General features: G+C 48.7%; 1 protein-coding gene across 1 annotated transcript; it reads right to left on the bottom strand.

Moving 5' to 3' along the window:
• Positions 1-6,443: 6,443 nt before the first annotated feature.
• Positions 6,444-7,467, bottom strand: SSTR4 (somatostatin receptor 4; the record flags this gene model as incomplete). The annotated part of the gene is given in 3 exon segments (XM_063113352.1): positions 6,444-7,108; positions 7,111-7,143; positions 7,146-7,467. Coding segments are annotated over 3 exon segments (1,020 nt in total), but the record flags the coding sequence as incomplete, so codon positions are not given.
• Between the last annotated feature and the right edge of the window lie 20,252 nt (positions 7,468-27,719).

The following is a 27,719-nucleotide window of genomic DNA, read 5'->3' as shown; positions in this document are numbered from 1 at the left end:
TGTCACTTGGGAGGGATGTTGTCTGTTCTGGAGTAACTGTAGTGATGGGATCTGGGGCATTAGTGGCAAGTTAAAGAACAAGATGTTTGCACAGGATGAGAAGTGACCCCTTAGTAGCTGTAAAATCCAGCTTCAAAGGATCTCGTCTATTCTTCCTGCTCACAAGACCCATACATGAAAACATAGGGATGTAGAGACACCTTCAATTGTTCTTCCAAGGAGGCCACAGAGAAGGGGAGAATCTGTCCCCCCGTGCCCCTCTTGCTTTCTCAGGGCCCAAAGGAGAAACATGGTTCAGCCCAGGCAGAACCCAGGCTTTCCATGCGGAGCTGCAGGGGAGGCTCTTGGATGTGACATTATGGTTGTGACAGTGCCAGCTGACTGATCCTCAAATTCTAACTTTTTGAGGCTCCTGTTTTTTATGCTAAATGCGGTTCATTATTACATTATCTATTCAAAGAAAACCAAGGTTACAAAGAGTATATAAAAACACATTTTCATCTTGGTCATGACTCGGTGGGGGTACCCAAAACACATCCCCTGACCTTTTCAGGCATTTCTTCATAAAATAATACAGGCAACACCCACTTGCTACTTTTTTTTACAGAAAGAACACCCTGGGTTCAGTGCTATCTCACTGTCTCTTTTGTTTGGAGTGGGTCCTTCCTCCTTTTTCTGGTCAGCAGGTTCAGATGTAGGCAAACAACTGATTTTCTTTCACAAGAGAAGCTAAATATTGTTTTAACATCAGACTGTCACAAAATCAAAATCCTTTTCAGTTAGCTTTGAAAGCACAATTGCGAAAGACAAAAGAACCCTGGGGATGCTTTAGCTCAAAGATACACCCACTTGTAAGGAGGAGGAGGCAGACAGCAGGGGTTTCAGGGATTCAGTGAAAAACACCATGATTCAAAGCTGAGGTCAGTGACAAAAATGCCACCCAGGCCACTGCTAGGCATTTCCTGGATCTCTGCCTGAAATTGTTTTTTTAAATAGGAAATGTCATGACCGATGTGATCCTGAGCTGAAACTCACTTCTCTTCTGCACGTTCAGTGCATGGCAACATCTCTCTTCCTGCTCTCCCCAACCTTCTTTCTGGCCCCACACTGACAAGGCCCTCAACTGCTAACTCATCTGGCTGTTGGTGCAACAAACCTCTGTTCAGCATCCTCTGCAAGGGAGAGGGGCTTCCAACAACCTCCCCTCTTCCTTCTGTCTCCTGCCCAACTTAGATTTCATTCCCTTGAGAACAGGGACCCCACCTTCTGCAAACTCTTTGCAGATCTCAATCCTCGTGCACCGCCACTCTCATAATAGGAGCACACTTTTTAATAAATTTGTTTTAAATGGTGATAATAACCAAAAGCACCATTTTTTGGTGATTCTTTGCCAGGATTTGACTCCTGTCGTTCTTCAAATATGTTTGCCCTCCTAAGTGGTGGTTCTACAGAAAACCAAGAGCAAGATCAGGAGGAAGGAAAGTCTGAGAAGGACACGGAGTGACTCCGGCTTCACTGTTCAATTTGTCTATGACTCTTCAGAGGTAAGTGGCCTGCAGGCCCACAATAAACAGAAATGATGATTTTCTTGTGTGGGGGGGTGCTGGGTCTCCAGGAATACTCTGCTCTGTTTGGGATCTGGAGTGGGTCATTCCTCCTTTTTTGTCCTAGGTCTGGGTTCCTCCAAGTGTATTCTCTCACCCTGTCCACACTGTCTAGACTGACTGACCTGGGCAGTGCCGCTCTCTAGGCAGATAGAGCCCTACGAATCCAGTCATTGCAAACCCTGTATTGCAGCGGGTTGATGTTCCTGGTGTCTTCTGATAATAGGAAGCCATGCGTTTTAATTTTACAAAGTCAGCACTCCTATTCTAGGTAACAGAGTTAGTAAACTTAGGTTTTTTTTTGGTTTTGTTTTTTTAACTATTGGTTCTCTCCCATTTTTAAAAGTGCCCCTTGCTGTTTGACACTAAGTCGATTCATTCATATGATTGATGACCCTGCCCTTCAGTTGATACAAAGTTGAAGAAAATTGATATAAACAGAAAGAGACCATCGTCCTACTAACCTCTCCCTGAAAAGTGGAGGCAGGTGTGCCCCAGTTTCACAAGGAGCCAGAGCTCTCATGGACTTCTCTTGCAGGTAGACTCAACCCCCTCATTACAGCCTGTTACTGCTGTCACATGACTCTTGGGACAAAACCTAAATCCCTAAGGTAGCTCATGAGGTGCTGCTGGTCACATTCCCGACCACCCATGCTCGTCATGCTTCTGCTGACTTGGCCTCACCCACCCCTGAGGTCTCTTTTCCAGGTACTTTGAGCACACTAGTGCCTACCATCACATGCCCTTTGCACATACTGTTCCCTCTGCTTAGAGCCCGTCACTCCCTCACCCCATCCCCTTCCTCTCCTAGTTAATTCCCACATATCCTTTGGAGGAAACTGTCTCCAGCAACTTTCATCAGGGAAGCCTGCTCTGAGACAAGCGCAGGTTCTTTTATTACATTATCTCATGCAAACCAGATGTCTTTCCTCTATGGTGCTTGTTTTGACTTATAATTGTCCTCTCATGTTTGGTTATTTAATTAATGCCTGTCTTTTGCCACTATCTTCCAAGCTCCATGAGGGCAGACGTCCTGTGTGCGTAGACTCACTGTGTCACCTTGAAGCAGGGTGCACGGCTCACAGGAGCACTCAGGGCACTGTCGCGTGCACACCCACCTGCACACAGACTGACACAGCAGAGTTTCTGGGCGTGGCACAGGCTGACAGCACACAGCACGGGAGGGCTGTCTCAGAAAATGTGGCCTTCGGATCCTGCTTAAGGAGTTTGAAGCTGTGCCGTCACACTTATGGTAGGTGAGTGTGACAGGTAGGGTCACTCACAAGCTACAACCTGGCAGAGAAGAGCTTCAGTGCCCAAATTTGCTGGGATTCACATCCAATTTCTCAGGCTGTGCAGCCAAAACATGCTGCATTTGGTTTACCCTTTGCATGAGCCTTTAGCACTTGAGAAATGCCAGGTATGATGTTTTTCATGAAAGTGAAGCCAAGAATTTAAAGCTGAGTGTGAAAGTCATATTCATCTTTGCTGACAAACTGGGTAAGAATGCTGATGAGCGACCAAATGTCCTGACCGTCTGGAAAAATGGCTTGTCACGGAACAGTAAATTAAAGGCAATTTAAAAAGGAAAAGCAAGCTATCTTACGGATTGATGGGTAGCCAAAGGCTATTTCTACCTGTGGTAGGAAATGTTTTCACTCATGTGGAAGTCAAAGGCTGTGGCTCCCGGTTCCAGCAAGCAGAGCCAGGCTTCCATCAAAGCACTCCCCACTGCTGACCTCCTGGGCAGTGAAATGTGTAAGTGGCCACAGGGCCTGGGCCGTAGACTCAGTGACCTCAGTTCACTGCCGTCTTGTTGCACTCAAACCACGAAGGAGGGTTTTGTGCAACTGTCTGTGACAAAGACCTCAGGGCTGATGACAACTAAGCTGCAACACTGTTGACAGGTTCTCAACACATCCCCAGACAGATGCTCAGGATGCTTTGCTGCTGCCAAGTTGTTAAGCTCCAAGAACAGAGACGACTCTGCCGCTGCAGAAGAGAGCAGTTGACAGGACTGCCACCCCCAGCACAGTTTGTTACTCATGGTCGAGGGCAAGGTTAATGCTCATTTTTCACAAGGGATGGGAAGGGCACCCAACATAGAAGAATGCTGTCTCTCTCCTCCCACTGTCTCATTAGCATGCCTCTCCAGTGTCTCTGAGAAAGTGTTTATAGCTGGGAGGATCTGGAAACTCAAAACCTCTGTGCATATTTCAGGAAAACTGAGGCCTAGAGGGGTTAAATCACTATTCATGGGATGGGTGAGGCTGAGGTCTCCTGCCTCCCAGGGGCTTTGTTTTCCAACACTGGAAGCTACCCCTACTTCAACTATCATCAACTAAGTTAGAAAAGTAGGATGTGTCTTATTCTGTGCTAACCTGGGTAGCCGAGCTTGAGTGTTGCCAAGAACTCTGGTGGGTGCCCTGTCTTGCTTCTCAGAAAATCTGTGCAGTGTGAATCAGTGAGATACTGAAGAAAAGGATCCTAGGCTCCACCCAGGCAAGGCAAAAACCCAGCACCCATGCCCATTGTATGTCCTTGCCAGTGCCAGGAACACCTCACCTCGCTCTGTCAGCCTGGATGGCCTTGGTTCAGTTTAACCACATTTACTGTGTGTCCACCCTACTAGGCACTGCCAGGCACTGGGGAACAAAGAAATAGTTCAGTTTTTAACACCTCCAAGAAGTTACAGTCACACCAGGCCCACAGACAGGAGTCTAACTGACTCTGTATGCCCAAGGTAACTCTGGTGGGTTTGGACAAGCTAGGGATGGTTGATGTGTGTGTGCGCATTCATGTGTATGTGTGTGCACGTGCTGCATGTGTGTTTTGGGGATCAAAGGGTTCCGTGACTCAGGATCTTACACTCCACAGTTATGTCTCTAGTACAAACTTGGCTACGCATTTGTCTCAGAGATAGATGTAAACCACCAGAATGTGCAGACCCTAAAGGCCTGCGTGCACGCCCACCTCACCCACCCCGCCCTATGGAACACAGTGGATCCAAACCACTACCACTCTCAGACCATTCTGCTGGCTGACCGTTTGGAGGAGGCAAGTATCCAAGGGTTATATGCCCAAAGACAGTTGAGGTAAGGTCTTGCCTTTTTTCATTTAATAAGGAAGAGGCTGCAATCTACAGCTGTATGGATAAAAGTGCAGTGTCAGACCCCTATGAGTCGCCATGTGTTGGTACTAGCTGGACCTGCTGATTTGACAGGCAAGAACTCTGAGGACCTGAGGGTTGAATCCCTTGCCTGGGTCACACACTTGGATCTAAGACCAGAACTCAGCCATCCTGTCTGTTTCACAAACACCAGCAGCTGCTCACGTCTGGTGAAACTCTGGCTCTGGCCCAGACACTGCAGGGAGAGCCTTGTTCTGCTGCCCCCTGCTCTAAGCGAGTAGCCCTGGCCCACATGGCAGTGGAGCACCTCCTCAGGCCTTGCCCTGCCCTCTTGGTCCTGCCCCATCTTCATTAGTCTCATAGCAGCTTCCCTGTGCCCTAGAAGACCCAAAGCCAGGACACATCTGTGAGGCTGAGAGGTCCAGGGGGCTTTCTCTTACACCCTCCCACCAGGAAGCTACGGGAGCTGTGAAGGTGACCACTCTGGACAGCAGAGGGCCTCGCCCTCGGGCTGTCCTCACCTTCCTTCCTGGCACGTCTTCCCCACACTGGCAGGACTAGACTTACCGAACCCAGAAATAGCTTTGCTGTGCTAAACCAGGTGCAGTCCCCGAACAGTACTTCATACGTGTTTAATCCCATGTTTTCACTCGCAATGCCAAAATGAATGTTGCAAGCCCCCGCTTCCGCTTTTAGCAGAAAGCAGAATTAAAACTCTTCTTAAGCTAACTTTTTCCTTTGGAGGAAGAAAATTTATCCTTTGGTTAACATATCAGGCCAAAAGGTATGACATTTTACTATGTTCAGCCTTAATGTTAATAGCTGTTGACATTTTAAAATATGAAATGTTGACATTTTAAAATAGTGGATGATAGAGCTGCTTACTTTGTCCAAAACCCCGGCTGATTTTCATCTGTGCAGCTCTCTGGTCTACTTTTCCTGCCCCTTGGCCCTCCTCCTACTTACCACCATGGTATAAATTGCTGCCTTAATGAAGCCTCACATTCCCATATTAAAGGATTGGGGCAAAAAAAAATCATATCATAGGAACTGGATGAGACTTTATCCTCTCTGCTTTTTTATTACTGACCTGGTTTTACACCTTGCAACAAACCCCATGTCATGTCTCTCCAAACCTTTTCTACTTACGGGAAGCCTGCTACTGGCCTGGGAGACACCTGTGATTGCAAGTAGATGTTGGGCCTGGGGGAGGGGGTGACAAAGCAAGTGCCCCAGCCTGTTGCACATAAATCTCACTTAGCAATGAGAGCCCAGGAACAGGCACAAAGTGAGTGTGCTTGGAGGCATCTTCCTTCTTCCTCTCTCTGCACATGCTGTGCTCCCATCACAAGGTAAAGAGTCTGCAGAGGGCAAGGCTGCTCTTGCCACTACCCTCCTGAGTCCTCTCCTAAGCAATGGGACAAGTCACATGCAGGTGGCCATTCCTCTCTGGCCGCCTCCTGCTTCCCACCCTTTGAAAGATAGCCAGAGGTTCAGGAATAATGAACACCCCAGCCCAGCTCCCAGAGAAGTCCTACCCCCCATGGAGGTGTCCTTCTGAAAGGGGAGAGGAGAAGAGCAGAGGAGTTCTGACACTCCAGAGGACAGCCCGCAGACTGCTGGAGGAGACGGTTTTTGTGGGCACAGGTGGTGTTGCCCAGGTGAGCAACCAGGAGATGCAGTCTGCTGGGCTGTAAGGTTGGAGCAGACTACTCAGGAGATGGCCAGCCGGGGGGTGGTGAAAGGGCTCTTCTGAAAGTGGTGGTCCCGGTGAGGGGGATGTGCTTGCGGCTGGGTTCTGGTTGCACAGGCTCCTGCTGGCAGGGGAGAGGGGATCATATGCATCCAGTCCCTCCTCCGCTCTTGACAGCAGTGGCATAGTAGTCCAGGGGCTCTTCCTCAGCACCACCAGCAGCATCCAAAAGGCAGCAGCGCAGGCAGAGAACCCGCTGGAAGGAACGGCAGAAGTTGTCGGAGAGGAAGCCATAGAGAATGGGGTTGGCGCAGCTGTTGAGGGAGACGTGGTTGACGGTGGCATCAAGGCTGGTCACAAACAGGTTCAGCAGCTGCACCACGTAGAAAGGCATTCAGCAGAGCACAAAGACGGCCACCACTATCAGCACCAGTCTGGTGATCTTCTCCGAGCGCCTCCGCTGCTGCCAGCCAGCAGGCAGTGCCACGGCCCTCATCTCGCCCACGATGAGCAGGTAGCACAGGCCGATGGCCCGAACCGGCAGCAAGAAGCCCAGCAGGAAAGTGCAGACCACGAAGACCGCCGACCGAGCCTGGTGAGGGCAGTGCAGGTTGCAGGCCACGGTCTGGCCACCCCGAGCTGGCCTGGTGTCTGCGAAGATGGTGATAGGCAGCGTGACCGCAAGGAAGCCAGCCACACGCCCAAGTTAATGAGCTTGGCCGCCGGTAGATGGCTGCGCACAGAGCGTGCACCACGGCCACGTAGCGGTCCACGCTGAGCACGGTCAGACCGAAGACACTGGTGAACAGATTGAGGCCGTCGACGCTGAGCCCCGCGCGGCACAGCACGGACCCGAAGGGCCAGCGGCTCAGGGCGGCGGATGAGGCCACGAAGGGCACGCTCAGCATGACGAGCTCGTCTGCGACGGCCAGGTGGAGCAGGTCGATGTTGGTGGCCGTCTTCTTCTTCGCGTAGCGAAGGATCGCGAAGATGACCAGGGCGTTGCCCAACAGGGCCACCAGCGCGTAGGTGCCCTGGATGGCGACGGTGCCCGTCGTCCTCGCGCCCCGGGACCCCGCCGCCGCCTCCTCCTCCGTCAAGGAACAGCTGGCGTTGGTCGCCAGGGCCCAGCCCGTCTGGAACCTTCCCTCGCCCCCGGGAGGCAGCCTGGAGGGGCGCTCGTGCCCAGAGGTGCCCGCCCGGGCGGCGGAGCGAGCTCAGCGCGAGAGACCGCGGGCAGCTGAGTGTCGGGGGCTCGTGCACAGACACGCGGCTCTCAGTCTGCTCCGCCTAAGCAGCGCCGGCGGCGGCGGCGGCACCGCGGGAGCACCCGCCAGTGCCCGCGGAGAGCACCCGCCAGTGCCCGCGGGAGCACCCGCCAGTGCCCGCGGAGAGCACCCGCCAGTGCCCGCGGGGAGCACCCGCCAGTGCCCGCGGAGAGCACCCGCCAGTGCCCGCGGGAGCACCCGCCAGTGCCCGCGCCCGCGCCCTCTCCGCACCCCCCGCCCGCGCCCCCTCGGCGCCCGCGCCCCCGCCGGGTGCCGGCTGCCCCGCCCCGCCCCGCCCCGCCCCTCCCCAGGGTGCTTTCGAGCCCCGCCCCCTTTCCCCACCGCCGCCGCCCCCTCCCGCTGCCGGTTCCCGCCCGACCCTTGAGTCTTCCTCGAGCCCCCTCTGGCCTCTCTCCTCCCCTGCTCCGCTCTCGGGCGACCTGCAGCGCGGGGAGGCGGGTCCCCAAACCCTCAGTTTGGGACGGCTCCGAACACGCAGAGCCAATTGCCTCGCACTCGACACCCCCTCTCCCTGCCCCTTTAATCCTCACGACGACCTGTCCCATCCTCAAACCCATTTTATATCAGAGGGCTGGTGAATTCCAGGTCTGTCCGGGGTCCCAGTTTCTCCCACTCCTCGCCTCGTCCCGGGCAACCGCGAATCCAGGAACCTTTTCACTTAGATGTCTGCGGGGCTGAGGTGGTGTGGGCACAGGACATGGAGATAGACACGCGGAGGTCCAGATGACACAAAAGAAGGCCAGCTCTGCCCCAGGGTGCCCGGTGTGCGCGGTCCACTAGGGCAGAAGCGGCGGGTGCTAGAGCCAGACGCCAGGGAGCCGCCGCCACCTTGTGCCCCGGTTCAGTCATGCGCGGCGGGTCTCCACCTGGCGTCCCTGAAATGTGCCTGGGAAGGCGGATGATCCGGAAGATACGGGAAACTCCAGAAAATGTCAGCACCACGCTCAGCCAGTGAGCGAACCGGCCATCCGTATATGGGATCCGAACCCGTGGCCTTGGTGTTATCAGCACCGCACTCACCCGAGTGAGCCACGGCCCGGCCCCGAAACTCCAGAAAATGTGAGCTCTATTCGCGTCCCTGGTCTGGACACCCAGCAGGCAGCCCCAGCCCCAGCCCTAGCCCCGTTAGTGGGCACCAGGTACAGCAGAATTCGAGAAGTGGGGCTTTGCTTTGGAAAATTTTTCTCAAGGAAGTGCTGGCCCTTCGGAACCTAGATCCTGGCTGGCGTTAAGCCCACCTCTGTGGGGCAGTGGCTCCCCTGAGTCCCAGCACAGTCCTGAAAGACCTTTAGTAGGTCTGAAAGTGACTCCCAGGTCTCCAGGGTTGGGTCCCAGTTCCCACGCAGGGTGACTGGGGCACCTGCGGAGAGGAGAGGGTAAGGATGCCTTAGGCCAACTGGAGGTGGCCTTTCAGAGGAGGGAGTTGGATGCTGCTCTTTATCCAGGCTCCGGACTGGGGGTACAGGTGTGATCAGCGCCTGTGCAACACAGTAGTTGACCTCAGCCCCCTGTCCCCAGTTTTGTTACCCAAATGGACTCATTGAAACGATTTGACCTAGCAGTTCTCTGCCACCTTATGGTCACTCCATAAGTTAGTTGGTCTTTCCTTTCTTCTGGTCCTATTCACATCATGGTCCCTACGAGTGAGACCCTTCCCCCCAGGGAGGAGAAAGAGATGACACCTTTGTTGTTCTAGGTGGTGCCAGTGTTTCGGGGAACCGAACAAGAGGAACCTCAGATTTGGTTGGGAGGAGTACAGGGGCTTTCCCCTTTAACTCTGGACTCTGGGGACACCCTCAAGGGGTCCCTCTGTACATAAACTTCTCTGAGTCCAGTCTGGGGGTGCTGGAGGGTCAACCCTTCCTTCTGGAGTCCCCTTTTCTGTTGTCCTCTCTGTCTTCTTAATGCTCAGCCCCCTCCCTATTCTGAAAAAAAATTTCCTGATGTCTTGCCAAACATGTGAGCCTTTGGAATCTTTGCCTTTTCTGCTTTAGACATTTTTCCTCTTAATGCTTCCTGATGCTGTTCCCTGTCCCCCCACACATGCATGCACCTTGAAGCAAGGTAAGCTAGCATTTAATAAGGTAAATATCCGTTACTGTCTTACGTGGTTATTGAACATACATGGCAAGCAGTTCATGTTCATGAGCAGTTCATGTTCATGGATATAATATTGTGAGCATCCAAACCCAGCGTTGCTGGAGTCCTGGGGGGCAGGGTGACTGTGCATTCATTATTCATTCATTCAATCAACAAATAATAATTGAGGATCTATTACCCATGTGCCAAGCACTGACATGGGGCAGCGTTCAAGGTAACTGCACAGACTGTCTCAGTAGGAGATGATGGCCTACTGCGTGCAGGGCTGCTGGGACCCTGTGACTATCATCACTGTTTCTGCAGGCAAACAAATAGGAAAGTGCCTGGGATCATGGAAGAAGGGTGGGAGTGGGTGGGGGCCACAGAAAGTTTTATAGTGAAGGTGACAATGGCCCCAAAGGACAGCATGGTAATGAGACTGAAGGTGGCCTCCATAGAGAGGAGCTGGCACAGCAGGCGCCGCTGAGGGCCTGGGGAGTGGGGTGAGATGCATGTGCAGCATGGGGTGCCTGGCAGGGAAGTGAGATGATGAGGTGTGCTAAGGCTGCGGAGGACTGGGGGGTGCCTTGTGTGTCTGGTGGGGGCCTAGGGTCCTCATCTGAAGCCACGGAGAAGCAGAGAGTGTGGATAAGTTGGGTGTCAGGGTCAGAATTGGAATCTATCTGGCTCTCTGGCTGCTGGCAGAGGATGGCAGAGGGTCCAGGTCTGTGAAGTCTACACAAGGAGTCTTTTGAGGCTGTTGCAACATCATGGGCAAGAGCTGCATGTTTGTGCCAGAGTGGGGCACACCTGGGGCATTCTGGTGCATGCTCTGCAGGCAGGGCAAGGGGTACTAGGGTGTCATGGGTAGGAGTCCCACTGTCTGGTTCAAATCTAAGCTCTACCTCTTACTATGTAAGCTTTGGGCAAGCTCTTCAAACTCTTTGCGCCTCAGTTTCCACATCTGGAAAATGGGTGTGATGGTAATAACCACTTGTGCCTTGTGGAGCGCTGGGAGGATCCACCCATCAGCACACGTGCAATGATTTGGGGGAGTACGTGGTGGCCCGTGGTCAGTGCTCAGTAAGCATCAGCTGTCATAGTGTTTTTTTTTTTTTTTTTTCACCCTTGTATGGGTGGCCTTAAAGGGAGAACCTGACTGATGAGACTGCAGGGGAGAGGCTCCTCTCCCCATACGCCCCCCACACTGTCTGATGTGAGGGCAGGGGGTAAAAGGGGGTGGTGTAGGCCACTGATACTCCACCCTGTTTTACTATCATTGGTTTCATTGTTAGCTATACATGGGTCTCTGTTGACAGTCTTTTCATATCTAACTTGTATTTAAAGCAATCCTGAGATACATGCGGAGAGCATTGCTTGTGTTATTCCAGCTTTGTCCAACCCAAACAGAGCGAGCTTTGCTGCTACAGCCTGACCCTTATTCTGCCCCTGACTCACACCTTGATGCTGGGCTGTGATCAAACCAGATCCTTTCCGGAGTGAGAGGAGGCTCGATTAGCTGAGACAATGTGCTTGACTTCTGTCTATTCCAGACCAACCAAGACATATGGTACTCTAATTATAGGAGACTTTCTATTTTAATTTTATTCATTAACACATAAAGTGGTTGTTTATGAGTATACTTTAATTTCTAATCAGAATAAAAGAAGATTTTAAAGTTTGTTAAGCACCAGGTTAACTTCCAAGGGGCTGTAACTCTTCTCCCTGAAACATCATCCAGAAATGGCTTTGCAACAGCAGCTGAGGTGTGCATTTTACTAACACCGGGAGCCGCTGGAGCTTATGCTGAAATGTGCTGCGTGTCCAGAGCCGAGAGTGGGGAATCATCCTGTTTTCAGAAGACCTAGACTTCTGTGTCTGGGGAGGAATCAGAGAAGAATGTGAGATGCGGATCACTCAAGCAACAGTGAATTCTCCAGAGAATGAGCAGTCGGGGTGCTTCGGCCCTCCTGAGATGAACACGGGGTCATGAGCGCCTGGGGAACAGGACCCTCTTCTGTCCATCCTGTGCCCCTCTAGTTCCACCGTGTCTCAGACTCCGAGCTCAGGGTCGGGGGTGGGGATCAGAGAATGGTGAGGGTATCTTAGCTTTTAAAAATTACTAAAATGAGGAAAACAAAGTTGAGTTGATACCAGGAGTTTCCACCCCAACACAGAGTGTTTTTTGTCATCGTAATAACAAAATCTGATGTAGGTGAAGTGTGGGAGGTTGGGAAATTCAGGTCTAATATGGATATTTTCTCCCAAAGTCAAGAAAAAAAATCATAAGGCTGAGATGCTAGGAATTTAGATTCAGCTGACAGTGTGAGATGTGGGAGGTGATTTTTGGACGCCGGGCATTTCTAGAGGCAGCGTAGCATACTGTGACTGTCTTGGTGTGAATCCCAGCTTCATTGCGGCCCAGCTGTGTGGCCTTAGGCAAGTTACTTAACCTCTCTGTGCCTCTACTTCCTCCTCATATAAAATAAGATTAATTTTAGCCTTGTCACAGATGGGCTGTTGTATGGGCTGAGCAAGTCGACATATGTGGAACAGAACAGTGACACCAATAAGCTTTATATGTGTTTATTATTATTAACACCCCAAAACCAGGGTCTCCAGAAGTTCAAAGCTCCCGCGCACATCTGTTCTTGTCCCAAGCATGATAAATTAAGCAGCATACCCCTTTTGTCAGAGTTGGTGAGCTGGCAGGGGCATGTGTCTTTCCTGGAAAAGGCACATTGCTAGGGTTTAAGAGGCCCCTGCTAAGGCTGACCATGGAAGAGGAGGTCTGATCCTGCCCTGAAACCCAGGAACTTCCTGCTTCCCTGAGTGCCAGATGCTCTCTACAGCGTGGGGTTCTTAACCACAATACAGGGTTTCTGGTGCAGGCTGCATGTTGGAATCATCCAAGAACTGCACAAATGCTGCTGCCTTGGCCCTATCCCCAGAGATACTGAGTTAATTGGTCTGGAGTGGGGCCCAGGCATCTGTTTGTTTGAAGGCACCCATGTAATTCTAAAATGCATGGATGCAGCATTTAGTTAGATAGATTTACAGAGAGGCAGGCAGCCTGGGGGCCACAGTATAAGAAAGCTATTGTGCTTTTGGGAGGACTGGAGGAAGAGGGCAGGAGAAATGTCAGGAAAACCAAAAAAGGACTTTTCAGCTCAGGGGAGCAGAAATCTTGAGACGGGCAAGGGCAGCTGGGGGCCCATAGCTGTTCTCTTCCAGGATGCTAAATATGCCTCCAGAGGCAGAACAAGCCACAATATTTTTCCACTAGGGGAGGAGACACAGAGAGACATTCATGCTGAGTAAAAGCGCTAGAAAACAAAGTTCACTTATAAGATGATTTTCAGCTCGCCTGTCCCATCATTTTGCTGTAGGATGTACATGCTGGGGCCTATTTTTGGTTTGTTGATGAAACATCTGACATCAGGCCCAAATTGCTTCCCGTCACATCATCAGGAGTGGTGTGGAGCCAGAGCTGGGTGGCCCAAAGTGACCGTCTTCTCCCCTTGATGAAAGGGCTGTGCACAGGCCAGCTGGTCCCAGGTGCAGGAAGGGCCTGTGGAGTTTCCACCAACTGATAAGAGGGTGGGCCAGGAGCCTCGCCACCCCTCCTCAAGCCAGAAGGAAGAGCTCCTTTGTCGCCTCCTGTCTCCACACTTCAAATGTGCTCCCAGGTGGGGGAGCACCTGCTAGCTGAGCCACGCTCAAGGCCTCTGGCCCAGAGGTCAGGGAGCTACAGCTATTCCTGAAAACAGCAGCTCACCGAGGGGAGGCATGGCCCTCGACAGTGATGACAGCAGTCCTGAGAGCCACTTCTGTCACTTGTTGGTGTAGAAAATCATCTGAAGAGCTTTCAGCAGCATGGAGTGGCTTTGGCCAGTTCTGCCATGAGCACATTACAGGCATGATTTACCCAGGGCTAAGTGCCTGGTGTTGTCAGAAGTGATTTACGTAGTCAGAAGTGTCAGAAGTGATCACTTCTGTGGATCAGGGAAGAACTTCAGATTCCGCTTGAGCTCCAGTGACACTCTAGATAGCACGATGATAGAGTGTCGGCTGTACTCCAAAGACCCAATTCTCACAGTAAATATAAGGGTGAGGGCTTTTTAAAGATGTTATTACAAATTAAATGATTTCCTTTAAAGGAACTGAGTTTAAAATCACATGAAGTGAACAAAAGTCAGCATGAGAAAGACAGGGTCTGCAATAGGTAGCATTGGAACAGTGTTTATGGAGTATCTGCATTATGGCTACCCTGCTGTCAACCAATCCTTTGGGTAACAGGGGCTGCAGCCCACTGGAGGCAGTGTGAGCCTTTGGGTGTTGTTTTCGACTATCTCAGCAACCCGGCCTCATGACTTGTGTACAGAAGGAGAACGAGCTGGAAGACAGAAAACAAGGGCTCTCATGCCAAACCTTCTGCTTACAGGGGGTGAGCTTGGCTGGCTCCCATAGAGCAGTGGTTCTCAAAGTGCAGCCCTGGACCAGCAGTATCAGCATCACCCATTAGAAATGCATATCCTCAGGTCCACCCAGACTTGCTGTATCAGAAATGCTGAGGGTGGGTCAAGCCATCTGTGTCAACCAGCCCTCCAGGGGACTCTGATCACGTTCGCTTGAGTCTGAGAGCTGCAGGCTTAACTCTTCTGAGCCCCACGTTCCTGGTCTGGCCCACTTTCCAGAGAGGTGAATGAGTATCAGGAGAGAGAACTTTCCATGAATGTTCTCTGAAATCCCCAGACTGGTGTTGGCTGAAAGAAAGTGAGCAGAGATGCTGGGTACCATTCAAGCTTTATTAAAGGAAAAGAATCTGCTGGGCTGCACTCAAAGGGGGGAATAGCCCGGGGCTGCCCTGAAAATGGGGGATAGTGGCAACAATGGGTTTGGGAGAGTTTGTATTAGCTGTTGGGCACAAAATGTACAGGGAGAAGGGACCATTAGGTTGATGTAACTGGGTGGAGGACTGCTCCAATGCGGAAGCCGGAAGGTTGTTCCTAAGTCAGGAGGCTTCTCCTAAAGGGAAGCAAGAGGAGCTTGGTGCTGGAGTGGAAGACGATGCCTGCAGCTATTTTGTGCTGGTGCTTATTGTGTGCACAACGGTGCTGGTCACGTCCAAAATCCATCACTGGCCACGTGAGCTATGGAACACTTGAAATGTGATGAGTCCAGGTGGAGAGGTGCTGTGAGTGTCAGATACACGCGGGATTTCAGAGATTGGGATGAACGAAGGAATGTAAAAATCTCATTAATATTTTTATATTGGATACATTTTGAAATGATATTTTGTATAGACAGGTAAAAAAAAGTATATTATAAAATGAATGCTACCTGTTTCTTTTTATCTTTTTTTTTTTTTTTAATGTGGCCTCTGGAAGCTTTAAATTCCATTTGTGCTTCACATTATATTTCCATAGCATTATCAACCTGCAGGATATTGCTACTCCCACAGCAATGCTGCTGGGTTCATAAACAATGCTATTAACATGCTGGCCCTGTGATGTCAATACAGGAGCCACAAGACCCAGGTAGCTCTTTGAACTAAATTAATTAAAGTTAAAACAAAATTAAATTCAATTCCCCAGCACATTGACTACATTTTGAGTGCTCAATATGTGACTGTGACTGCCATGCTGAACAGCACAGATCTGGAACATTTCCCTCAAAAGGGAAAGTGGGGCCCTAGAGTTTAAGAGTAGAGTCTTTAGACCATGGGGCTTTGTCAAAGTTTCAGCCATTGTTGCATGTCTCCCAAATTCTGTGGCCTCCTCTTCCTCATTAACCGATCTCTGACTTTGTTTAGGTCAATGCACTCATGTCCTCAAGCTGGTTTCCTTCCCAGAACCTGGAATTGCTTTAGGGTATATGGTCCAACTCTTGCTAATGAGACACGTAGGGAGATCTGCAGAGACAATATCTAGGAAAGGTCTTGCCCATGGGGACATAAAGCTTGGAGGAGCTGCAGCCACTTTGTGACTATGAAGAGAAAAGCTTGTCCCGTGTGACAGCCAATATGTTGAAGATGGCAGGGCAGAAAGCAGGAGGGAGCCTGGGTGCTGAGAACAGTGAGAGCTGATGAGGCCGCCAACTCCAGGGCCCTACCACAGAACTTCCTTTTATGTAAGATGATCAACATTATTGTTTTGTTGTGTTTAGTTGGGTGTTCTGTTACAGCCCAAAACATTCTAATGCATTGTCCTTGGGCAAATCACTGACCTCTTTAAGCCTTGGTTCTTTCCTCCATAAGCAATGAACCGAGAGTACTTACCTTATTAAGACAATATGATGATAATGACAGCAGACATTTATGTCACACTTACTATGTGCTAACCCCTGTTCAAAACCATTTACTCATTTAAAATACATAAAATGTTTAGCATAGGATCCTGAACCTTTTATATCCTCATACTTATGGTTGTAATTATTGTGATTACACGAACCAGACTATTAATTCTGACATTCTGCTCCTAGGCATTTTACTAACAGTGGGAAAATAGCCTTTCCTGTGCTCCCCAACCACCCTAGGAGAAATTTACAGGATATTTTGAAAAATGTTTTTGCTCCTACTTGAGTTTTGGTGATTAAAATACTCTCACAATGACATATCAATCAGTGCATAGAAAAACACTGCCTTCCCAGTGTTCAGGGTATAATGCGTATACTTAAAAATAGACTCAAAAAAATTCCTGCAAGTCTATTTGAAAGCTGAAAGAGCTCACTGTAAGAGCTGTTCTAGATGGAGTCTAAACTTTTCGAGGGTGGAAATGGGCTTTTGCCTTGTTGGCACACCACGCTTTCAACCCGTCATTCTTTTCTGCATAGTTTGAGTCGCTTGATAGTCTATTTCATAACTCTATGTCAAGAACTATGAAGGACTGAAGACTTACCCTACTTGAGAGCTAACCAGTAAGCTTACTGTAATTTCATGGATTCTGGCAAAACAGAGGAAACTCCTGGGTCAGAGGCCAAGGGCTTTATTATTCGGGACACAAGGCTGCATGAGTCTTACCTCCTGGCCCTTCCATGGCTCAGGAAGGTGATCAGGTGGTGGGCCTAGGGGCATGCTGCACACACAGCCGGTTACATCAGAATTGAGGAGCCCTGAGTTTAAGAAATCCTATTCTTATGAGAGGCCGACGGCAACCCACCCATCCTTTGCCCCAGAAGGGGATATTATCTTTATTATGTTGACCAGAAAACACATCTTCCCTCTGCCCCAAGGAGACATTATCTCTGTTTTCTAAGGCTATTGCTATACCAACATCCTTGCAAAGATAGCTCAGAGCAAAGGCTGTCAGTGTCTCAGCTCTCAAGGCTGCAGAAATGGGAGAGGCCATGAGAATTGTCTCCAGTACTCGAAGGCAGAGGGAAAGTCCACAGTCTCACTCGCCCCCACCACAGTCTTCCTGTGGACCCCAGTTCAAGCTCAGCAGAGCCGCCTGCTGTATTGCATGTGGCTGCAACCTGCCTCCAATCCCCAAGTATTACCTTTTGGTTGTCTATCACTTTCTAAAAATATTATTCTCAGTGATCCAAGTTCTGAAGTGAACTAGGGAAGTGAATCTGACTGGTCCAGCTTGGGTTCGGTATCCAGGCCTGGTTCAATTAGCTGTGGCCAAGGGACAGAGTCATTTGACACAAGCACTTTGTGCACCCTCTAAGGATGGGTGGGAGGGGGCAGAGGTAAGGCAGGGACACAGCTCTGTAAAGGCTCACTCAACAAACATTTACTGTGTAACTGGTATCATCGTTAGTAGCAGCGGTCTCTTTAGAAATGTTATAAGTCACTTATATTTGAAAAGTTATCAAATATGACTCAAAGAACTTCATCAGAAAATACTATAATAAAGTCATTTATTTTTACATCTGCATATTCTGAATATTCAAAAAACTGGATCACTCTGTCCTGCTGAGTGTATTCAGAGCAATGCTTGACAGCTTTTTTAATTGCCAGTGTCTAGCTGGGTTTTTGCTTTTTGGAAAGTGCCAGAATCATTTGTATTGTCACTGAAAGGTGTTGTTTGTGTACATCCTACTCAGAAAAACAAAACAGCCATTGTAAAAACCAATTCAGCACCTAGAAAAAGGACAGCCCAAAGAGAGGGACTCACAGGTGAAAACTGCTCATTGGTAGAAAACTATGACTTTTTGGAAAATGAAGTCTGTCTCAGCAGGGCCTCCAGGGACCTGAAGCTGCTCTGCAGGGCTTCTCTCTGTCCTGTGTTGCTGAATGTAAATGGACAGTAAGAATCAACAAGTGGGAGTCTTCTTCGTGGCCTCTCTCTTCCCTTTTCATCTTCTTCCGTGAGATCCCTCCAGTGTTCTAATAGTCGACCTCTCAGAAAGAAGAGGCTCTGGTCTTGTGAATTTATGCTTTAGTGTTGAATGAGTTTTCTTCCTGCATGAGACTTCATGGATTCATTTGCGTTTTAATTATTCTCTCATAATGAAATGAAAGAGCCATCAAAAGGGAAAAGCCTGATTTAGCTTTGTCAAGGGTAAGGAATGGGCAACTGTGAACGCTTGGCCAGAGCTCACCTCTCGTTTAGAATGTTACAACCCAGCATTTAATAGGGAAGTTTGAGGGTGTGGGGAATCAGGCCTATTTCCTTTGCCCTTGGAATTACTTTTCCCCAGGGGGCTTTCTGCCCTTCAACCCCTAATGCAGAGTTATGTGTCCCATAACCCTTGCCGGCCTGTCAGCTCCTTCCTGGGCTCTGCGATAGTCCTCAGCAGCCCTGCATCACACACCCAGTTTCCTGCTTTGTCCGGTGCTCAGGTTCACACCTCCTGCCCCCTGATATGTGCAGCTTTTCTCTCCTGCCGCGTTGCTCCTGGGCACGTACCTCGGCTTCTCAGACAGTGGCTTTCTGCTGCATATCCCATTGTCTGGCCAGGGCTAGGGCCATTGGTTATTCATTCACTCATTCATTCATTCATTTATTCATCTAGGTTTTGTAAACTCCAGATATTGGATGAAGAATTTTGAGAGACACAGGGATGAAAATAAAATCCTGGTTTCTTCTCTTGAGAATACACAACCCACTGTGGGAGAAGAGACAGGCAGGTACACAATGAACTCTCCAGACCAGAGCATGGATCAGTAATTCATGGAACAAGGGAGGGGGACCTCCCTCAGCTTGGGGCTTGGGGTGGACTTCACGCTGAGAGATAGCTTGGAGGACTACTCAGACTTTTCCTGTAGGTCAGAGAAGGAGCTCAGGGATGGAGGTGCGTGGTGGGTGGGGGGCAATCAGGACTCGCTTAGCTCCATGAGGCTGGAGCAGAGGGCTCTTCGCCTGCGGCGTCCCTTCATGTCCCCTCTCTTGACTGTTCCAGTCCCCATCGGTGCCTTAAAGGAAAACATTTAGATTCTGGGTGGCTCCCTGGACTGGAGAATCTTTGTTGACACTGTCCAAATATTTCAATATGGCTAGAAAAGTGTGCAAGGAGCCATGTTCAGAGGAAAAGAAGGTATGTTTAAGGTTTATGTATGTGCTCTCCTCTCGACCAGCCCTCTAGAAGCTGGGCTGGGGGTTGTGGGGTTGATTATCTTCAAAGGCAGCCACTGAAACAGTCCTGGGAAATGTGTTTTCATAGCATTAGAAGCAATCACAGCAGCAGGTTCCCACTTTTCTGTTTCAGTCACAAAATTCATGCTAAAAATAAATATTTGCTAAGTGAGTGATCTGACACTCATTTTGCAGAGGCCCAAGAACGGAGCTCTCACCTTCCTTTAGAACAACACTCTCCAGAGGAACCCTGGGTGCTGGTCAAGTGTAGGCTCAGGGCTGCTGCTGACTTGAGACCTCAGGGTGAGATGTGGAGTTGTGGTCTGGGGTCTGCATTTTTAACACAATTTTCCAGATGATTACAATACAAACCAAACTTTGAGAGCCTGGCTCTGGAAAATGGGTAAGAGAATCTAGTAAAGGAGATCAGAAATTGCTGCAGCTAATCCACATAGAGGCTGTGTCAAAAGTTTGTATAGCAGGGGCTCCCAAACCCTCAGGTGCCTCTTTGGTCTTCTTGTTAGAGTGCAGATTCCAGGACCCACTTAGCTCCAGAAATCAGAATCCCTGGAGCTACAGATACAGAGTCTACATATTTTATAATTACTCCAGAATTTATTTTATACATGTGAAATATTATTAAATTATATAAAAAGTTATTTATATATGTGAAAGGGGTGATGATTTTGGAGCAGAGTAGCTAGAGTAGATTTTCAATTTTCTTAATATCATAAATCTTTTTTTTTTTTTTAAATCTGGGCTCTGTGATTTGAATGAGGTAATTTTTATAGCCAGAGGTGACATGAGGCGCTGAAGGCCAGTGGACTTTGAGATGGTGGCCATGGACTTCTCAGGTGAGCTTGAGGGACAGGATGACTCCTAGAGAAAGAAACTCCCTAGTCTAGGTGCTGCTAGTTGTTATTGTAAAAAATGCTAGGCCACTGTTCTCAAAGTGTAGTCCCTGGACCTGCAACATCAGCATCAGCATCACCTTGGACTAGGCTGGAAATGCAGGTATCTGGGCCCTGCCCTCCACACTGAATCATCAGGAACCTGTGTTTTAACAAGCCCACCAGAGGATTCTGCTGATGTTCGAGTTGGAGCACCATGCTGTACTTCGGTAGACAGATAACGACCATCTGGTGAGGGTCGCTACCGGCCTCAGGAGTGTGCGTTCTTTTGCTGCTGCCTGAATGGATGGGAGCTTGGGACCCTCCTTCTCCTCTCCCACTGCCACTGGAGGCACCAGAGCACACCTCCCAATCTCCATGCTCACGTGTTCTCGCTGCCCCCTCCACCATCTTTGGTGGATTCAGCAAAATTCTGTTTTTTATGGCACAGAGATGTTTTTCTAAAGTCATAGTAACATTGTTGGTTGATGTAAGATAAAATGACTGAGAATTTTGCTTTTAAAAATAGGTATATAAAAGGGAAAAGTAGTAACTTTCTAGGGGAGAGACCTGGCAACCACTACCTTAAACCAAGTGATGGAAGCTCAAGTCAGCAACGTTGGGATGAACCGGCATGACGTAACGCCCGCTGTGATGCCCTGATGGGAACACAAGTCACATGCGTGGTACTGCCACCCAAAATGCATACCCTGAAATCAATTCATAAAGAAACATCAGGCACACGTGATCTGAGGGCACTTCTACAGAATAACTGACCCATACGCTTTGAGAACATTAAGGTAACACAGTAACGGGCTGTGGAACTTGCAGACCAAGAGATGCAGGAGAACTAAGTGATGCGGGTGTGGTCCAGGATGGCATGCTGGACTGGGGAAAGCCACGAAGAGCGTCATTGGGACCTTTGGCAGCATTGACATGTGGCCTGCGGTTTCAACAGTCATTTTGTTCAATGTTAAATTTCCCTATTTTGATGACTGTCCTATGGTTATGTGGGAGAATGTCCTTGTTCTCAAGAAGAAAACATCTGAAATATTTAGGGAGTAAGTATGCAGGATGTCTGAAACGTACTCTGTAAAGGTTCAGACAGAAGGAGAGTCAGAGAGAATGAAAATGGGGGAAGATGTAAACAATTGATGAATCTGGGGAAAGGGTATATGGAGGTCTTTGAACTATTGTTGCCAATTTTCTGTGGAAACTTACTTTAAAAAGTGTGTATAGATGCACAAAAAGAACATCTAAGCTACTAACATAGTTATTTTTAAGTAGTGGAATTATGAGCAATATTCCTTTTTCTCTTTTAAAATCTGTTTTCTCCCAAATATTCTGTAATAAGCATGAACCATTCATTCAAACAGAATGAATGAAATGACAAAAATGTTTCTTGTCATGCAAACTTCAGTATAGCACATTGAAAACAAGGTTGAAAAAAATGGAGCAGAGACTGCAGTCTCTGTACTCTGTCCCACCTCATTCCCATGCAGATGCCCACTCTGGCCACCTGAGTCACTGAAGCTCGGAGTGTCCTAAGGGTTCTGTGTTTTCTTCTTTCTGCTGCTGAAAGATGCCATGTTTTGTGGTTGTTTTCTTTCTCTTCCGTGTTGCTATGGGTTGAAGGTGCCCCCCAAAAGTTCATGTGTTGAAAACTTGATCTCCACTGTAACAGGGTTAGAAGGATGGGAAGTCCTATTATGGTATTTGAAAGATGGGTCCTTTAAGAGGTGATTGGGTCGTGAGGACTGTGCCCTTGTGAATGGATTAGTCCATTCATGGAGTATTGAGTTAAAGGTTTAATGGGTTGTCATGGTGGCATTACAAGAAGAGCATGGGAAAGAATTCTTGCCATTGTCACCATGTGATAGCCTGGTCCCTGCAGACCTCTGCAGTGAGTCCCCACCAAGAAGAAGGCCCTCACCAGATGCACACTCTGGACCTTGGACTTCCTAACCTTCAAAACTGTAAGAAATAAATTTTCTTCAGGTATTCTGTTATAAGCAACAGAAAATGGGCTAATACACATGTCTATGCTTCTAAAGGATTTGAAATCACTTAGAATCAGAAACACACAGAAGAACAACTAAATAGGACAAAACCATATATACAGTTGGGTGGGGGAAGAGAATGAACTCATTCGACTGTTGATGAGTCCATTTGCTGCTTTTCTCTAGCAGGGGCCCTATTCTTGGGAGCTCTAATTTTTCCAGACCCCAGTCCACTGATAGTGTCTATTTCACATGCATAATTAGCATGTTTCCAGTAGAGTTATAACATCAAAAGAATGCTCTTTCCTCTGTCCCTCAGTGCCATGGGTGAGGTCGCTGGACTTTGGGGAGGCACTAAATTACCTTCCTTTTGTTTTGCTTGCCTTGCTAAGCATTTCCAAGGGTACCAAGGAAATAATAATCTTTCCTGGTAATTTTAGCATTGTTACCATGTGCAGATCTGGACAATACTTTGCAGATGCCAAATACACAAGATAATGTCTGTTATTTTAAGGATCTTCCTCTTCTGCAAATTCAGTTAGTAAGATGACCCACCCAGATCACAGAGGGCCTCACTACAATGAGCTTGATTTTTGAATATATAAACAGTGCAATATGTGGAGTCTCTTGATTAGCCTGAAGTGCCGTGGGGTGAAATCAGTACCTTAGATCTCTGCCAGGGATGGTAAATGTGCTCGGGTTTTCCTTCCAAACAATGGGTGGCGAGCCTGAAGGAAATGCCTCCAGAAAAGCTTACTGCTGGGCTAGAACGCCCTGTTCTGTCTTAAAGGGCAATGCTGGAGGCTCTCCCGGTCCACATTTGACTTCTTCTTTGCATATTTCTTTGTTTTATTTGAAATATGTTTACTATTACTTTGCCAGTTGTTAGAAATAACACCATTTCAATGTCTGTGGTAACTTTCCAGAACTCTGTGGCCATGTTTAAGAGCAGACTCTAAATAGTGGTGGCCACCGAACATGCTCTATTTAATAGGTTGATCTTTTTGTCATAAAAGACCTGGTGTCTAGAAACATGCTTGCCCATAGTATATTAGTCCTATTAATTAAGTCCTATGAATTAAGTAAGTAATTGAATGTCTAACCAACTCCCAGGAGCTGTTCTTAGGCCTTATTTCCTTCTGCAGAGCTGGGGTTCATGGATTCCAAAGAGTAGGAGAGACCTCTGCAGACTTCTTGGGAAATGTACTCCATGTCCTGGGAACAGCAGCGTCACCATCAGCTGGGAGGGTGTCAGAAATGCAGAACCTCAGGCCACACCCAGGAATGTCACGGCACAATTCCACCCTAACATGAGGGCATACCTTGAAAGGCTTGGTGAAGAACATGCTGCTCACAGGATCCAGGTAGAAGCTCCTTCAGAGCACATGTAAAGGGCACTGCAAATACAATAAACATTTTATATATGTTGGGGAGGGGTGTTATTCGTAGGGGACTCGTGGTGATTCCTCTTTGCAGGAGAAAGGAGGGACATGTGCTTATTGCAGCCTGAATCTGTGCCAAACATGGCCAGGCACAGTACACCACAGATATGTATATATACTGTATTTGGATGAGGTTGTGTGAGTGTATATGTACACGTACAGAGGTATGTACATATGTGTGTATATGAATGCCTATTAACATAACTACAAACACACTCACACATATACTCATGTATATTTTCTTCTTACCTTCTCAAGCATGTGACTATTGATCCTGCCTTTCAGGTGAAGAATTAGGAAGGTGATGCTTGGGTTGTGGGGTCAGTGACTTGCAGGTCAGATGTGAAGGGCAGAACTTGTAGGGAAGCCGGGCTACCTTCAGCCCAACACTCTGCTGGCTCCACCTGACTCCCTCCTTTTTGCATCAAATGGAGAATCTTTTTTCTGACCCCAAGCACTTCTTGATCTGCTCTGATTCCTGGACTATGTGCATGTGTTGGGAGAGGGAGTTCCAGTTAATATTGCTGTGTATTCAACCACCTGGCCTGGCAAATCTCACGTTTACTAGAAAAATCAAACGCACACCCGCTGCACTGTGGGTTCCAGGTGAAGGATTCACACCGAGGCTGGGCAAGGGCCTGGCAGGGCCTGGCCAGTGGCACTTGCTTCCCCTCATATTCTCTGTGGGCTGCAAGTTAACCCTTCAACCTCTCTGCCTCAGTTTCCTCATTCATGAAATGAGGTCATAATACCGATGGTTCCTAAAGTTATGGCAAATATCAAAAGACACAATCCACATACGGTGCTTAATATGGTGTCTGGGACAGAAAAAAAGGTGCTATCACTGCGGGCAGTAATAACTGTGCTTACATGAAGATGCTGCACTTGAGGCACACAGAAGAAGGTGACCCACTCATCTGAGAAAGGTGTGTGGGAAGGCAGGTGGGGGCCAGGCCTTGAGGCCTGTTGGGGTGGTGCTCCCCAGTGGGCACTTTCCTTGGCCTGATCCTGGCATTGGGACACTCACCAGGTGCTTCCCCCTCATGAGGGTGCAGTGCAGCCGATGGGACAGGTGGGAACCATCTCCGAACATCTGGCTCTCTGACTGCTATAGGGAGGCGGGGAGGGAGAAGCTTGAAAGTTCCGTGTTTTTTACTGCAAGACTTCAAGTGTAACAATCTTCATTTTTAAAAAGACGTGATCAGTTGAGACAAGGCTCCTTCACAAATCAAAGTGAAGTGCCAGGCTCCTTTTTATCCATCACAAACAGGCTCCTAGTGGCTGCCAGTGATCAGGCCTTGGACAATGTAACCTTCTCCATATTTACATAAAGTCTGATTTTGTGCTTTTTCTTTTGAATCGGACAACAAAGGCACTAAGACAGTTTTGTCAAAATATACAACCTGTGCTTATGAATTGCCAGAATGGAAAAAGAGATGCAGACGATTTTCAAGAGCCCTTGAACAACACCAAAGCCCTTTTGCCCCAAGCCTGTATCACACGGGCTGAACCCCTGCTTGGAAGGAGTGTCTGTAGCCAGCTGCATGGAGCCCATGGTTGCTGGCGGGCACTTAGGCTGTCTGGGCTCACTGCTCCCTCCCCCGGGCTGCTGTACTGTCCACAGCAGGAAGCAGGCAGGGAGGAAGCAGCTGCTTTGTCCCAAAGTCTCGCCTGAGCAGATGCCTGAGCGTCTGCGCTGACAGCCACTGCACAGCGCTCACCCACCCGCAGCACGGCGCTCTGACCCCTGAGCTTCCGCTCTGAGGAGAACAGATGGAGAAGCCAGCTCACGGGTACCTGGCACTGCAGACCGCACAAGGGATGCCTTGTCCAGAGGGACTCCCCTCCTTCCACAGCCCTTAGCCAATGACTGACCAGGCACAGAAGGCCCTTTCCTCTGCCTCCTGGAGAGACCCACTCTGGGGGCCATCCCTGCCCCAGTGCCCCCGGGGCCAGGCTGAAGCTGTTCTCCAGCTGATGCCGCATCCTCACTTAGCTCTCTTCCCCTTCCCCACCCCCTTCCCCTCACTGCCCTTCCCCAGGCCAGAGGAGCAAGAATCCTGCCTGGGCTCTGCTTCTAGGAACCCAGCCTCAAGTGCTGCCCTTAAAAAGACTAGCATCCCTCAGAGCTTCCTGCCAGGGTGTGTGGGCCGAGGGCAATCATGGAGCAAATCCCCATCACCGCCCAAGCAGGGCTGCAGATAAACCACAAGACATTAGGTTAAATCTGAACTCAGATAAACAATGGATAATGTTTTAGGATAAGTCCCAAATATTGCATGGGCCAAATATTACATGGCTTTTCCATCCTTTGGTCCCCATCACTAAGCAGATCTCTCTTTACTTTGCAGCAGCTACAATCTGGAATGCAGCTTATGCTACTGGCTGTCCTGAAACTTCTGCTGAGCACAGGTGACTGTACCAGCTAAAGATGGTTTCACAGACTAAAGAATGAGAGCTTGGGCTTCAGAGTCCATTTGATCTAGGTTCGATTTCTGTCTGTGACATTTACCAGCTGTTACCTTGATCTGCCCTCTTGGAGCCTGTGTTTCCTCTTCAGTGAAACGGAGGGTGGTGATTAAGGCCTCCCCTCCTTGCAGGGTGGCTATAAGGCTGAAGTAGGGGTATGCAGCAGGGTCGCAGAGAAGGCTCTGGAAAGGAGACTTCAGGTTCTGGCAGGGGCCAACACTTGGAAGAAGGGACACCTCAGTGAGGGCTGCCCATTCTTCTTTAGGTTTCCAACTGAGGGCAGGCCCAGTCTGTGCCATTCTGGGGAGGCTCAAACTCTGACAGATGATTTGCCTCTTTACTAGCTCGAAGAACCAGAGGTCAAAAGTCAGAGTGACCACAGCTGCTGGAAAGTGAGAGTCCTGAGAAGGACAGTTCAGAGAAGGGGCCCCCACTTCTGTGTGTCACCTCTGCCTGCCTTGCACTAGTGTGGGGCAAGCTCTACGCACCCAGCCAAGGATCAAGGAGCTGACCCCATGTTGCCGTCTTCCTTGAGAAAGATGGTTTTCCATTTGAGCCCAACTGACTTATTTTCCTGCTCAAACAAACAAAAAAACAAACATGAGCACTGTAATCCACCTCACAGCATTATGGTCACAATGCCAGAATATAATACAAAATTACCCAACCTTTTAAGAACCAGAACAATAACAAAAACAGAAACCAATCTGGAGAGGACCCAGATACTGGAATCAGCAGACAAGGATTCTAAAGTACTATTTATTTTAACTATACTCAGTGAAGTAAAGAAAAACATGCTCATAATAAATGAAAAGACAGAAATTCTCAGTAGAGAAACAGAAATAATAAAAAATGAAAACTTAAGAACTGAAACAGCATACAATGTCTGGAATAAAGCACATAGCATAATCTCTGGCACCCAATAAATAGGCAAATATCAAAGCAACATGGAATGAAAGATACTCAATTTTAACAGAACTGAACTACAATAGAGTGCACTTTTTGAAAAAAATTTAAATTATTCAGACATCGCTGATTAGAAGGAGGCTTTTCTTTGTGAAACTGAATTCTTTCTGCATTGTTTTTGAAAGAACCCTCTTTTGGAAACTGAAGCACATTAGGCTGCACTGGAAGCCTGCTGCCTTCCTGAGTAATGGATTTGGAGGGGTCTGCGGATGGGGGTTAATGATTCTGCTAGAAGTTCCTGGCTTTTTGTGGCAGCCTGAGTAAGAGAAAGAATGCAGACTTTGGAGAGTGATGTCCACCCAAATCCCAGCAGTGTCTTTTACTCACTCTGTGACCCCAGCCAGGACATTTTGTATTTTTGTACTTATGTTTTGCTGTTGTTTGTTTGTTTTAATCTATAAAGTAGATACTTTAAAAGTTGTGCTTATGGACTCATTACAAGATTTCATATGAACGTGCGTTCTAGGCAAGAGCTTGGCATGTAATATCACTCCACCCGTGTCTGTAGAATTGAAGATAAGACTTTCCTGGGTGTCTCAATTCCTTGGGGGTGGTGTACTGTGGCCCTGATGAGCCTTAGTGGGGTCCCCACAGGGACTCAGGGACCATTGTGGGACTGATGGGGTGGGTGGT

Source organism: Cynocephalus volans, chromosome 11 (assembly GCF_027409185.1).
Source record: "Cynocephalus volans isolate mCynVol1 chromosome 11, mCynVol1.pri, whole genome shotgun sequence".
Lineage (NCBI taxonomy): Eukaryota > Metazoa > Chordata > Mammalia > Dermoptera > Cynocephalidae > Cynocephalus > Cynocephalus volans.
Note: the sequence above shows the minus strand (reverse complement) of the source record. Positions and strands in the feature narration are given on the sequence as shown.